Here is a 14,189-nt window from a genome sequence, read left to right as displayed (position 1 = left end):
AGTTGCAACATAAATGAATAGAACAGCCATCAACTTTTGCTAGAGTATATTTAGTGTTGATCTTGTGGAGAATTTCAGACAATCAGGATTTAATGCACTATTTAATGCTCTACATGAAAAAACACACATTGTCCTGAGGTTGACCAGTGGGCAGAAACAAGCATATGTCAGCCCTGGGCTTAAAGACACTTATTACAACAGATGTTGTGACTGAGAAATGTAAGGCTTTTGAGTTGTAGCATTTGTGTCTTTTCTGCACAGTATTCAGGGTAAAGAATACTTGACTGCTCTGCACCATGTTTTTTCCCTGGCACATTCTCTTTGGGGTTCAATAAAACATCCATTCTTCCATCCATGCTGGGCAATTTGCATCTCTTCATGAGCACATTTCTTATTCAGAGTTTCGTGAAATCTTCACCTTTTTCTAGCCCATTTTGCCCCTTTTGTCTGCAGTTTGGGATCTCTCAGGGTTTATGTACTGAACAGGTGGTCTTTATGTTGACCCATCTGTCCGAAAGAGAGAGGGCAGCTGTCCTGCAGACGTCGTTTTTATTACCCCTGAGTGTTTTTCTTGCTGTTTTCCTAGTCTGAGAGTTATGTTACGTTACTGCTGGTACTGGGATTCCTGACCTCTTTCCTTATTATTGTTCCAGGGTTTGGGTGTGTTCCTAGGTTAGTGGGACATGCTCTGCACCTGTCTTATCTTCTAAGAAAGTGGCATGTTCACGTAAACTCCACACCTTCAAGGTGCACTTCTTTCTCTTTGACCTTTCAGAGGAAGCCCAGTTTACATGTTTCATAAATTAGGTGAATCTTATGAAAGCTGTCAAGAAAGAAAAAGTGATTTTTTTTTTTGCCTAAAGAATTTTTTCAAATGTTTCAAAAACAATGTCAGTTAAGCACAATATAGCCACAATTCCCACTACCATAATACAATTTCATTTATTTTTACCCACTGGAACAAAAAAAATCTTAAAAGACATGTAAAAAAATATATATTCTAAAAGATTGTTTACTACTATAAGCTACAATTGAGCATCAGGGTAAATGTAATTCTTTTTAGTTATAAAAAATGTTTATACCCTGAATATGTTATCTCCTTAAATGTGTTACCAACATTGACATTAGGGATGCACAATATATCGGCCACCATATTCTGCCAATATCATTTTTAATGTTATCGTTGTCGGCCTGATAAGAAAATTTGTTCGGTATATTAAAGCCGATAATGCATTTTTCCTTCAGCTGAGACACTTCAGATGCGCACTTTTCGCTATGATGGTTTTGAATTGCTTGAAATATGTTTGAAATCTCTTCAAAAAAGGAAAATACAGTTAAGTGCAACATGTCTGTCATATAGGCTACACAAAGTTATAATGAGAACATCATTATAGTTGTGTGATTGGGACATGATGAGACTTTTGTTTTTGTAATCAGGCTCTCAAAAATTATATAAAAATTTGGATTTATATTTATCGGCCAATTTATCGGTCATTGGCTTTCAAATGTAAAGAATTATCGGTTATCAGTATCTGCCAAAATGTTCATATCGGTGCATCCCTAATTGACATACCAGCATTGAAGGTTTTAAAACAGCTAAACATACTTCAGTATTCATTTGTCTTTTTTTCTGCCTGTCTTTGTGTCAATCCTAAACACACTCGCACCAGTGGGAGAAACAGGTGAGCCTCAGTCAACATCAGACAACAGGGCCTTCCCTTTCATTAGGCCGTCAACAGCAGAATGTTCTCACACCTGTCAGCCCTCCCAGAGAGGGTTAATGAAGACTAACAGGGTTTCATGGACAGATGCATAGAATCATCCAGACTATTTACCAGTACATGCTAGTTGTTTTTGTCAGGTGGCCAATATTCTGTCTTCATGATGCATTTTCTTGCACATGATCCGATTACCATTGGTTCAATTAAGATGGTCATTACATCTACCGTCCGTCACACATCTATATGTGTGCTGCTGGTCCTCTGGGACAGTCTAGACTCTAGAGGACAGTGCAGTTTCCCTGCTCCTGCTGGCCAGTGGGAGCACATTAGGAATTTGGTGTAGTTTCATTGCGGCATCCAGTCTGACTGTGTTGTGCTGTCAGAATATTAACCAGCCCTCCCATTTCTACTTCCCTTCTCTTCTTCACCCCCATCCTCCCACCGGCCATGTGCTGAAAGGGCCTCTGGAGTGTTTTCATGGCACGTGGCCAGCCCCGGAGTGAATGTGAAGAATTTCTCCTCTTCTTTCCCTTTTCTCATTTGATCAATGCTCTCTCCGCTGTCCGCGAGGGAATACGGTGCTCGGCGCAGAGCAAAGGAACCCAGCTCAACGCAGCTCGTAATTAATAGGAAGATAATATGATTTAAGAGGAAAAAGACGTTGAAGGGGTTCCTCACGTGGTCTCGACACGTTCTGCTAATCACGAGCCAAGTATTAAAGCGATTTTTGCTCAATAAAGATTTCCCAATATGCTTTATTCTCAATGAAAAGGAGTTGCACAAATGTATGAATGGTCCTCCTGATCATTTTCAGTGTTTGAACTGTGAAATTTTATGACTAGAGGTAGTAGATTTGAATTTTTTTTTTTTCTTTAAACAATCAAGGCCTGTTTTCCACACTTCTTCTCTAAATGAATAGTGATACGAATTTATTTGTTGGTCTATTGTTTGGTCCGGTAAATAAGTGCTTACTATGGCATTGATTAACTAGGTAACATTTGTTAAGTCTGATGAATGGGTTTCTGCAGGCCCGGGGTGGGTAATCGGGAGAATTCCTGGTGGGCCACTTCACTTTTGGGCCGGTCGAGGATTTTTTTTTTTCTTTTCACATTTGTCATGTTAGTTACAGTAGGCTACACACGTTCCGCATTCTGACACCGCAGCGCGCAGCCTCTGCATGGGTTGTACCATGTGAGGGAGTTCTCCCCTCCCCTCCCCTCCCATAGAGTTGGTTGGTTCCATAGCCCGTCTTTTCCAAAACGTTTTCTCAGGTAGACTACTGCGGCCGCGGCACCGCCGGCGCCTACCGATAGCTGGGCCGGCCCTACCGTAACGGTACGCGTCAGGGAGAATGGATGGGAGGATGGATGGGAGGAAGAGACCAGGAGGTATGGAAGCTTGTTTCCGCCACAGAATAAAACATTTTAAAAGATAATTGCGACTTTTTATCTCACAATTGCGAGTTTACACGCAATTTAGTCAGAATTGCGAGCTATAAAGTCAGAATTGCGTGAAATAAAGTCGCAATTGCGAGATATAAAGTCAGAATTGCGTGAAATAAAGTCGCAATTGCGTGTTATAAAGTCAGAATTGCAAGATATAAAGTCAGAATTGCGTGAAATAAAGTCGCAATTGCGTGTTATAAAGTCAGAATTGCAAGATATAAAGTCAGAATTATGTGAAATAAAGTCGCAATTGCTTCTTATAAAGTCTAAGTGAATTATTATTTAACCTTTACATTATTTGTTGAACCATGGTATTAATACAAACTACACAATAGTAAGAGCTGAACTGTTGCTTCATTTATCCAATTTGGAAAAAGTGCTAATTTGGAATTCCACCATGGAAAAAGTGGGCCGGTCTTGGGCCTGAAACTCCCGGGCTGAAAAGTGGCCCCACTCCGGCCCTGGGTTTCTGTCTTGAAGGGGCCATATTTCTATTTCCAGCCACATGTAAGAATAAAACCCTTTAAGATGCGAGTGAGATGGTATAATTTTAAAATCAATTACACACTCCATAGGGTCTTAGAACAAATTGCAAATGTGAATGTGTTCCACTGAGGATTTTTTCCTTTCAGATGGCTTGAAAATGCTCAGGCTGCAGTCTTGCTGAAAACCCCCGAAGCGGACTCTTTGGCTGACTTGAGAGTCTGGGCTGACTTTAAGAGCCGTGCAGCGCACAGCGTGATTAACTACAGCTTGCCCGTTAAAGCCATAGAGTTGTTGAATGACTGGATACATTACTTTTTTCTCTTTAAAACACCCTGCGAAGAACACTTTATATAACGGCTAAACCTTGAAAGTGAAGTACTCTTCATAATGCTTTTTTATGAAGATCAAATTCCACATATTACTGAATATTAATCAAAAAAAATGACAAAGATAAGTCTTCATGCTGACTTTTTGTATTTTATATACTCTCATTCCTAGAAATGGATGATTGACGGTATAATGAACTTATAGCATTAAACCGAGGGAGGCAGTATGGTCTTGAGTGAATGCAGTTTGCAGTGGGTGTTAGCACATGGCCAGGCTGGGGTTACATGGCCGTGGCTGGCTTCTGCTTCGTAATTAAGGTCCTGCAGCCAGTTGGGATTTAATTAAGACAACTGCTGCCAGATCAGTTAGCATTATTGTCAAATGTGCCTTGGATCACACTATATCTTGTCTTATATGATCTTTGTTGCACATGAGGGTATTTGTTCATCCTCTATTTGAGACACTTGAGTGTGCTCAGGATCCGTCAACTAGTTTTAAAGGGTCTATATTCTACACTTTTAGAGCATTTTATTTTTCCAACTGAAATCACTTATAATGTTTAAGGTTTCTTGCACCAGAGTTTAGTTTTACATGACCGTTTCCCATCCTCTCTCTAACCATTAGAATTAAATAGGCTGTTGTACCTAAAAAAAAAAATTTTATTTAAAGAAGTTAATATTTTTTTATTCAGGAAGGATGCACTAAAGATCAAAAGTTTAACGATTAGGGCTGCACGATTAATCGCAATTAACATGGAAATCGTGCTTAAACCGATTTGGATTATTGCTATTATGAAATGGCAAAGGCTGCGATTATTATTATTATTTTTTTTATGAGCAGCTTGTCAGTGAAGCATGGCTCTGTGATCAATAGTAAATGCTGGTCCATCTGAAATCACTGCGAGTTTGAGTTGCTTATAACTTGCATTTGAAAAAGCAACACGCGTCAAACATTTATGAACCTCTTGTCCAACAAAAGACAACATTTAATAAATCAAAGCGTTTCAATCTTCTGTTTATTCAGCTACAGATAGGGATTTCCTTGAATGACGTGCGTGTCTACTTCTGCGGCGGGTCATATTTGGTGTGTCTGCGTGAGAGAGCGGTCTGGCGTTCAGATGAGCAGCATTTACTACTGATCAGCCGCGCTGCACTGACAAGCTGCGCATAAAATAATCGCAGCCTTTGCCATATCGTGTGCGGTTTAATTCCGATTAATCGTGCAGCCCTAGTAAAGATTTTACATTGTTATATGCTGTTCTTTTCAACTTTTTATTTAGCATAGAATCCTGAAAAAATATATCACAGATACCACAAAAATATTGAGCATAACAACTGTTTTCAACATCAATAATAAGAATTGTAATAAAAATCAGCATATTAGAATGATTTCTGAAGGATCATATAATATTGATCCTGAGTTTTGCCTTCTCAGGAATACAATTTTTAAATATTGAAATGGTAAACTGTTATTTTCATTTATATCATATTTCACACTGTTACTGTATTTTTGAAAAAAACAAATGTAGCTTTGAGTATAAGAGACTTCTTGCAAAAACCTTTTTTTTTTAAATTGCGTCTATCTTAAACTTTTAAATGGTAGTGTATGTATAAATGATCTCTGTTAGGATTGGCTAACCACAACAATCTGGCATGGTTCACATTGTCTTTCATCATTACTGAGTGAAGTTTACCTATCATGGAGGTTGTTCTTTTAAGTTTCTTTGTGGTTTTCTGCATGGTTGAAGTGTACTGTGTTGCTTTGGTGCTCAGTATCAGTTTGGTGCCCCCATGACTGATAAGCCTGAAGAAGTGGAAAGTATGCAGTGATTTCTTTTTTTTCTTTTTTTTTTTGGTCCTCTTTGAGTAGCCTCAGTTTACACTGATGAGCTCAACAATCCAGATCACTTAAAGTTCCAGCTTTGAGTGGAATGTGGAGACCCGCACGCATCCAGATCTCTGACTCCAGAGTTATTCTCTGTGAGTGAAAAATGGAGAGCAGGGAGGTTAAGGCAGCTTAAAGGGGATCATGACTCATCACTTGCTGATTGCCATGTTTGGTACCGGAGCGGCTCGCTCTCACCTCCATGTGGACTTGATTACCTCAGTGAAAGCGGGAGAGAAAGACTTGAACACATCTCTGGACTCGGAGGGGTATTAATGAAAACATTATTTCAGTTTGCTTCAGAGTTTATTTTTGGGGAGATGACTGCTCTGCTTTTGTTTTTGTTGTAACTTGCACGTATATTTTATATTTAGTGATTATTATTATTATTATTTGTTTTATAGACTTAGGGAATCCAAATTTAAAAAAGTTATGTTCTGGCTCATCATCAAAATTACACATCATGCCATCGGCTGCTTAGTCTCATTATATTGTTCATTTTATTTATTTACACAAGTCATGTTTAAAATGATTTTGGAATAGAATGCCTGTTTCTCCTAAAAGCTTGAACCATCAGTTGATGTTTACTGGTTAGCGACCGACTCACGTACACAATTTAGTTAAAAATAATAGTGACGTTTTTCTGTGTCATATATGTAGTCTTTATGCTGGACAATGTGTTAAAGAAGGATAGATGATATTGACCTTGTAAATATAAGTGTGGATTCCTGTGTATCTTTTTGTGTCAGATGTTTCCAACGAGGAAATGTAATTCTGGAGATTCTTTTTATGTTCAGTCCCAAATAATTGACTACCCACAATCAATGCAATGTATCAGTTTTGTAATCAAAAACAGTCAATATGCTAATGTGTACTTGGTCAATGAATATTGTGTCCTGAGTTAATTGGACAAGTATGTCCTCTAAAGCCAACCCAATAGCAGGGCCGTCACCAGAACATATATAATCGTTTTCATAGGGGGGGCAAACTTTTTTTATGATCTGAGAAACAGACCTTCACTAAAACATTAACAACCTGTAATTATAATTACTGAAGTAGACCAAGTTCTATATTAAAACAACAACGCCATAACTACCACAGGTAGTCCAGCCTACAACTACACCAAAACCCATTTGTATTATGCTTATACACTTCATAAACTTGATTCACAAAAGCTCTTCAATACCACCAATAACACAGTAATAATAAAAAACAATACATACCAAATAGCAATAAAAAAATACTTCTGGGGCATATTGAAGTGTACCAAAGACTTTGTGAGTACTCACCATTAAGATGGTGGGTCTCCAAGTGATAGTCATTTATAAATATAATTGTTTCAAGTTCCAATTTTCGGCACATTGAATCTCTTATTTACATAATTGTTTGTTATAATGATAAGATTTGTGAGTGTGCAGAACTTAGAATCCACTCGCTGCTCAAAATGCCGGAGTTTTTGTTCAGTGCTAATTTATACACCTCTGATTGGCCATTGCGTTAAATCAACTGATATGTTTGTGATTGGCTACGTTGTTCAACGCTGCAAAAAAACATGTTGAAAATAGAAACCTTTGATGTTCTCCATTGCGCAAGCCCATACGCACAGGATCGTTTGCCTGATGTTTTGCCTATATGCTATTATTACAGAGTTAACTGATCCTAGACCAGCAGCTATGGCCAGCTTTTCCCTCTAAAAGCAATCAGAAGCAGCAGCAGTTAGTGGTTTGAGTGAGAAAATTGTATTCTAGTCTCAAGTCCGGGTGGTATTTGTAGTATTCATAGGGTCAAGATGGCAGAACTTGACTCATTAATATAGAATTAAATTGATTCTTTGCCACAGGAACTTTCACAATTTTGAGTAATTGAGTTTTTTTTCACATAGTGTGAAGCTTTTGTTGCAGTAATGCCAATTTTACCATTGTTTTGTAATGAACAATGGTTTACATTCTCTAAGTTTAATTTTTTTTTTCAAAAATTGACAATACATTTGTTTATACTGTATTTACTATACTATATTTTACTGAATACTCCAAAAATAGACAGTGCCACATTTTTCTTGTTGCATTTCTAGCAAGAATAGATGTATGACACATACTATTACTCTGATGTAAAATGACGTAAATCATGATATGATTTTGTCATACCTCCTCCTACCCCTACCATCTATTATTGACCCAGCTGTTAGACCTTATCTTTGTCCATGACTTTTCTCTCCTCTGTCCGAAAATTTTCAACATGATATTAAAAGATTTAGGGATTATGGTCTCAGCATCACTGAAGCACTAGATCCAGCTTGTGCCTGTTGAAATCTGCTGGTAAGCCGAGTGACAGAGCACCGAGGGTAACCTGGGTTTTTTTAGTTGACCCAGTCAGGAGCTGAGGCTTCCACAGCCTAGACGAAATTAGTGGTTTTGTTCCCTGTGCTTTGTAAGGGTGTCCTCTTTGATCCAGATATTTTTGCTTGATTCCAACCTTGGTTGCATTAGGTATCATGAACTAACTTTTTACAGCATAAATTTATCTTGGTTCATTTCAAAATAACATTTGTTCATTGTTAAAGGGAAAGTCACCCTAAAATGAAAATGATCACTTACTCACCATCATATTGTTCCAAAACTAACTCCTTAATTCATGTTAGTTCATAATACATTAGCTTAGATTAATTTATAAAACTTAAAATGTTAAGTATTCTGTTAAGTATTATTGTGTATTATGGATTATTTCATGATACCTAATGCGTTAACTGACGTTACCAAATTAAACCTCACTTGTAAAGCGTTTCCAAAGAAGTTATTGGATTATCTATAATAGGCAAATAGCTCTGATGTAAATTTGTGAACGTGGAGAATGTGCTTCATTTTCTTTTTGAATATTTAACTGATTCCATGTAACAGCAGCTCTCTGTGTTTCGATATAGAAAGGAAAGTGTATCTGAAAACAGTGTCTAGCGGCTACTTTGGTTGTATAGAGATCAAAATGCTGATGGCCAGGGGCTGATGTAGTATTTCCTGAGAAACTGGGTGTAGAGCTGTATAGTCAGCGCTTTGTCAACAACTAGACACAAGTTTGGCAGCTGCTACAAGAAGGCCACTGCCTGAAGTGTATGTTTCTGCTCAGCAGATCAAAATTACCCTCGATTTGTTTTCTGTCATACTGAATTGTTTATGTTCAGAAATAGTGATCGTTTTTTCAAAGCAGCGCCAGTAAAACCCAGTGTTGTCACCTGCGGTTGGTTGATTGTCACATTATTGTGGGCATTGGTTGCACTTGGTGAGACATTTTTGGCAACATTTCGTGATCTCAAAGACAAAACTGCATTTCACAGTGTGCTTTACCTTCACGTTGTTGTAGCAACACCCTGTCGCTAACAAACACTCCTTGCCACAGATGTTTTTATTTGAGAATTCAGATCAAATCCATCCAGACTACATGCTTGAATTATTGTATTGCTCCTCAGTTCCTCAATAACAACATGCAGGCCCTCACTGCGGTTGCTATATGGGATTCCACCCATTTACTTGCTATGTGAAACACCACAAAAACTCTCAACTGTTCCAAACCAGAGGTGGAGAAAATAATTTTGGCTGTCCGTCTGAATGTTGCGACCAAGTTCCAGATAGTCTGAGAACAGCAAAAGTTTTGTTCTCTTTTCTTTCCAATCCCCTCCAAGTCTATCGGTCCCATCTCTTCAGATGGACGGACGAGGCCAAGTCACCATAGAGACAAGTTCAACAAATGGCCAGGATTGAAAGGTTAGCTTGGAGAAAGATACAGGGTTGTCTGCATTTTAAGGGATCTATTTAATAGTGGCCCTCTGTTTGGATCCCAGCTCATTCAGATTTGCAGTTTGGTTTCAGTGGCCTGTGCGTTCTCTTTCGAGGATAGGATTTCACTGCAGAGCTCCTCACCATGGTAACTTTAGAAAAGCCTCCACGGATTGAAGGACTAACCCCTTGTCTGCCAGTTACATCACTACGACATGTACTGAAGTTGCTTGCTTGAGTGGAAATAGACCTTAAGGGTTGAGTTCAGGGTGTTTAGCCTCTTGTTCCTTGCCACTTGGAACATTTGAAAGCAGAAGTGAATACTGTGCACTAAAGAACGCCGTTTAAATTCCAAATCAATTCCTGAATGTGAATTGCGATTTAGCAAAATGAATAATTGCAATTTGAATGTATGTTTATGATGAATTACAAATAATTCAGATTTTCATTCAAATCAATAATTCATACAATAAAAAAAAAATGCTGGGTTGTTTCAACCGATGTTTGGGTCAAATATGGACAAACCCAACCATTGGTTTAAATTTTGAAACGGTTGAGTTAGTCCATATTTGTCTCAAACACGGATTGAAACAACTATTACAGCAATTATTTTTGCGTGTGGGTAATTCATAAAATTCAAAATAATTTTAGAAATTTATAAAACTTATACTAAAAAATTAACCAGAAAAGCGATTAAAAAGAGAAAAGAGTTGAATGTGGGCTTGACAAAGCTTGGTTTAAAAGATTTAAAACCTTTACATTTTTAAAGAATGAACAAACGAACGAACGCTTATTTCCCAGAATGCATTACTTGCAGTTTGTATTACAATAGACCTTACTCAGTGTAGCACCATATTTAATTTGTTACAGGAATGAAAACAAGGCTGTGAGGGATAGAAATGCAGTGTTCAATGGATTGTACTGTTGTTTGACAACACACTTATTGTTCAGCTGATGAAACGTCTTTCCCAAAAATCTTTCATTTGACAAAAAGTTATTGAAAATTGTGGGTGACTAACCTGACTAAGGTCCAGTAAATTCCTCTTTCTGTCATTCCAGTTCAACTTCCTGTGAAGTGTGGACAATTCAATTCAGATTCCAAATAATATTTGAAAGGGAGCCAATTGACCGTTCGCAAAGACCCGCCTCCTTTAGTTGCTGTTGCTATGTCCGACAAGCCATGTTGCTCTCACGCCACACCATGTTCTCACGCAGTGAAAAATACATTGCAGAGCAAAGAGGACTCTGACAATGCGCTGACAGACAGGACAGAGTTAATTTATAGCATCAAATAAACATGAATGAACATCAGAAGTAATGTTGTTTCAACCGTGGAGAGACGTCAGCACCATTTTTTAAAAATCCACCGACGTTAATAAATCTACTAACTCTCCTGACTGCTTTGTCGGACAAAAATGGCGGATTCGGCGGATGGCGGATTATCATTGGTCAGATCGCCTGTAAATCAAACTCCCTGCGAAGAGTGAATTGTAAACATTGAGCAGGAGCATGTTGATATGAAATACGAATCCTGAAACCTATTAAAGTTGAATTCATCGTAATGCTGCATTTATTTCAAAGCCTGTGGTTTGTAGCCCTCTTGTGAGCTTCATGGAAGCATAGCTTTTTAACTACCAGTCATCATTCATGCTTGTTAGACTTCTATCATCCCATCTGGGTTTGATTTTAATGGACAGTAAATGAACTGTCACTGCTCCACTGCCCCAGTTGGGAAACGAATGAGAGACGTAGGGCTAAAGAGAAAAAAAAAAGTCAGTGAGCTCACGACACCCTTCAGTCAGCAGGTTTATTTTGGGGAGAGGGGACATTCTTGAGGGGACTGCCCAGCAGGACCGATTTAACCCTGAGGGAGGGGTCCTAACGGCAAAGCTTGTCCCGGCTTCGTCTCGGAGTCCCACAGACCCGTCAGGAGGCTGACAGCTTCGAGGACACCTCGGGCTCAGAGGAATCTGGAAACTTTAGAGAAGGACAGTAGTAAGCAGACTCCTTGCGGGTGGAGGATTGGAACACGCAGCGATGACACGTGACGTGTAAGTCTCCTAGAAAGTGGTCAGTTGAGGCCTTCGGTCTAGTGGACATGTAGAGTTTTTTTGTAAATGAATTCTGGATATTTCTGTATCATGAACATGTGGAAAAGTAATCGTACTTGATGCCTTTCCTGATAGCTAATCTTGGTGTTCTCTGGTGTCCGAGTAAAAATAGAGACTATAAAGTGTACCCTTTGGCTTTTGCTGATTAGGTTTTAACTTGAAGTGGATTGGGGTTATCGCAACAAAGTGAATATTAAACTCAACCACCTTATGTTAAATTTAGGATGAACGCAGTGACCAACTGAATTATTTTGAGCTTAGAGAAGGACGTAAACCACCAAAATAGAGAGCACTTATCAAAGTGTGACATGGTTAGAGTAGCTTGTACAGTAAAGACAGTATAATACTTGATCATGATCAATACATTTTTTTTTATATTTTTAACATTAATTAGAAATCATAAATTAAGTTCATGTTAAGTAACAAATACTATATATACTGAACCTGTTTTTAGCTTCTGAATTGCGTCATTTTTATGATGTTTGTTGTTGCATTTAAAGTATAAAGTGTCGCTTCACTTTATTATTATTTTTTTCCCCTTAAGCAGTGATGCAGTTTTGTTTTGAAATATTATTCATGTTTTGTCTAATGAAAGCCGTGTTGGTGTATCCAGGCATGTTCTATTTTTGTAGAAATTAATATAAACCTTTCTCACTAGATATTGTGAGTAATGTGTTAGTTCACAGGTATCATGAATCAATGGATTCTAATAGTCATTGTGGTTTGCTTTCTCCCCACACAGCCAGCTGGGTTTTGATGTTTTTGCTGAACTATACTCCTGTGTTAAACAATAAATTAGCAACTCACCAGCATGTGCATATATCTTTAGCAGATGGGGAATGATGTGGCTTTTTTTTTTTTCTCTCTCTCTCTCTCCAGTTTCTATGTAAATTAGCTCAGCAGTGTAGTCAGGGACAGGTTTTATGTATACAGTACAAAACAGTTTATTCAGAATCAGAATCACAATATTTTGTGATGTGTAGCTTTTTTTTCTTGTCACTTTTGCCTTTTTATCACTAGGGGTACTAAGAGACTATTTTCTGTAAAGCTGCTTTGAAGCAATGTGCATTGTGAAAAGCACTGTACAAATATACCTGACTTGTTTCTTTCAAGTCACCTCTGTCAAAGTGGTTTCTGTAAGACAAGTCTCACAGGTCTGATATTTACAAGTGTTTACAATTCCCTTGATGGTTTTGTTTGGTGTGTTGTGTAGGTGCACCTGCAGAGTAAAAAAAAAAAAAAGATTTATGAGTATTTTTCCATCTGTTGTGTTAGTTAAAACTTGCATATTTTTTTTTCTTTTACCTACAGAGGAGCACCATGTGTGTCCATTTCTAAAATCTGTTACTGACTTGTCATTTATTGATTTCTGAATTTGTAGTGGATTGTGCGTTGGAAACATATATAAACACACACATGCATACACTTTTTCTTCATACTTCCTGTATTTGCAAGTGGATGGGAAATCCTGCAATTATTATTTTTTTTACATTTCTTTTATCTGTGTGTTTGAATGTTGACACGATGTGTGCTATTTCGGGAGATTCTTTCTTGGCTTTGTGATATTATATAATGGGATTCAGCTGCATTTTTTTAAATATATGCAAATGAGGGTCTAAATATAAAATCTGTTGGTTTATGCAGTCATAATAGTTTGCTGATCTGATTGAAATGATTGCTGAATAAGTCACCTGGAATCGCTGTATGTGTTTGTTTGGGATATTGACGCTCTGTTTGGGTCTTTGTGTCTGTGCTGCAGTAGATCATTAGCATTACCGTGCTTGTCCTGCTTGGTCTAATCCAGTCTCTTTCTACCCCTCGGCATAGCTCTCAATTAACATCTCTCAACACGTAACCTATCATTATTATTATCATAAGGTTGTAGATGTCATGAACCTTTACACAAGGTAAAACGTGTATTTGAGGCAGAACGGATGAATATGTACAGTGCCGCATTACTTCCCTCCATTTGTTATTCTGAGGATGATGTGTGGTACTGATCTGGGGATTTTTCTGTCTGTCTGCTTCAGAGAGTGCAGAGAACACAAGAGCCCTGTGGCCTTCTGCTGTTCTTTTTGCACATTTGAAGGGCACAGTCATCTTTTTGAAGTGAAAGAATGTGAGCAAAAATCGAAACCAGATTTGTTAAAAACCTTAATAATTATCATCTTTAGTGAATTACGTGTTTACAAACCCAAAATAACAATAAAGCAATACTATATCTTGACTTTCTACCATGCTGGGGTGTGTTTAAAACCATGGTCGCAAGTTCTGTTGTTACCAATAGAGTTCAATGGAACTTGCGACCATAGTTACATAGCAATGCTTTTGGGAAACGTAAACCAGGTCAGCACCCTTTCACTCTTACCCTTTTGTAAGGTTTTGCCTGTAAGTGTTGGTATAAAGAAACTCTGCTGTCAGCACTAGTCAGAAGACTGTTTAGTCTAAGGG

At 38.0% G+C, this 14,189-nt stretch overlaps 1 protein-coding gene across 4 annotated transcripts in view; it reads left to right on the top strand.

Annotated features, from left to right (window-relative positions):
• Positions 1 to 14,189, top strand: part of enah (ENAH actin regulator) — a 109,724-nt gene that overhangs the window by 12,999 nt on the left and 82,536 nt on the right. The window contains exon 1 of one of the 4 annotated variants that reach the window (XM_079887385.1): positions 11,532 to 11,678. The exons of 2 other annotated variants lie outside the window; for them this stretch is intronic. In XM_079887385.1, the coding sequence (XP_079743511.1) occupies positions 11,665 to 11,678 (14 nt within the window). In that variant the 5' untranslated portion in view covers positions 11,532 to 11,664. Of the gene's footprint in view, positions 1 to 11,531; positions 11,679 to 14,189 lie in introns of those variants that run through there. One more of the 4 variants, XM_079887382.1, reaches the window with a different exon arrangement.

Source organism: Squalius cephalus (genome assembly GCF_949319135.1).
Source record: "Squalius cephalus genome assembly, chromosome: 12".
Lineage (NCBI taxonomy): Eukaryota > Metazoa > Chordata > Actinopteri > Cypriniformes > Leuciscidae > Squalius > Squalius cephalus.
This window is presented reverse-complemented; position numbering and strand designations above follow the sequence as displayed.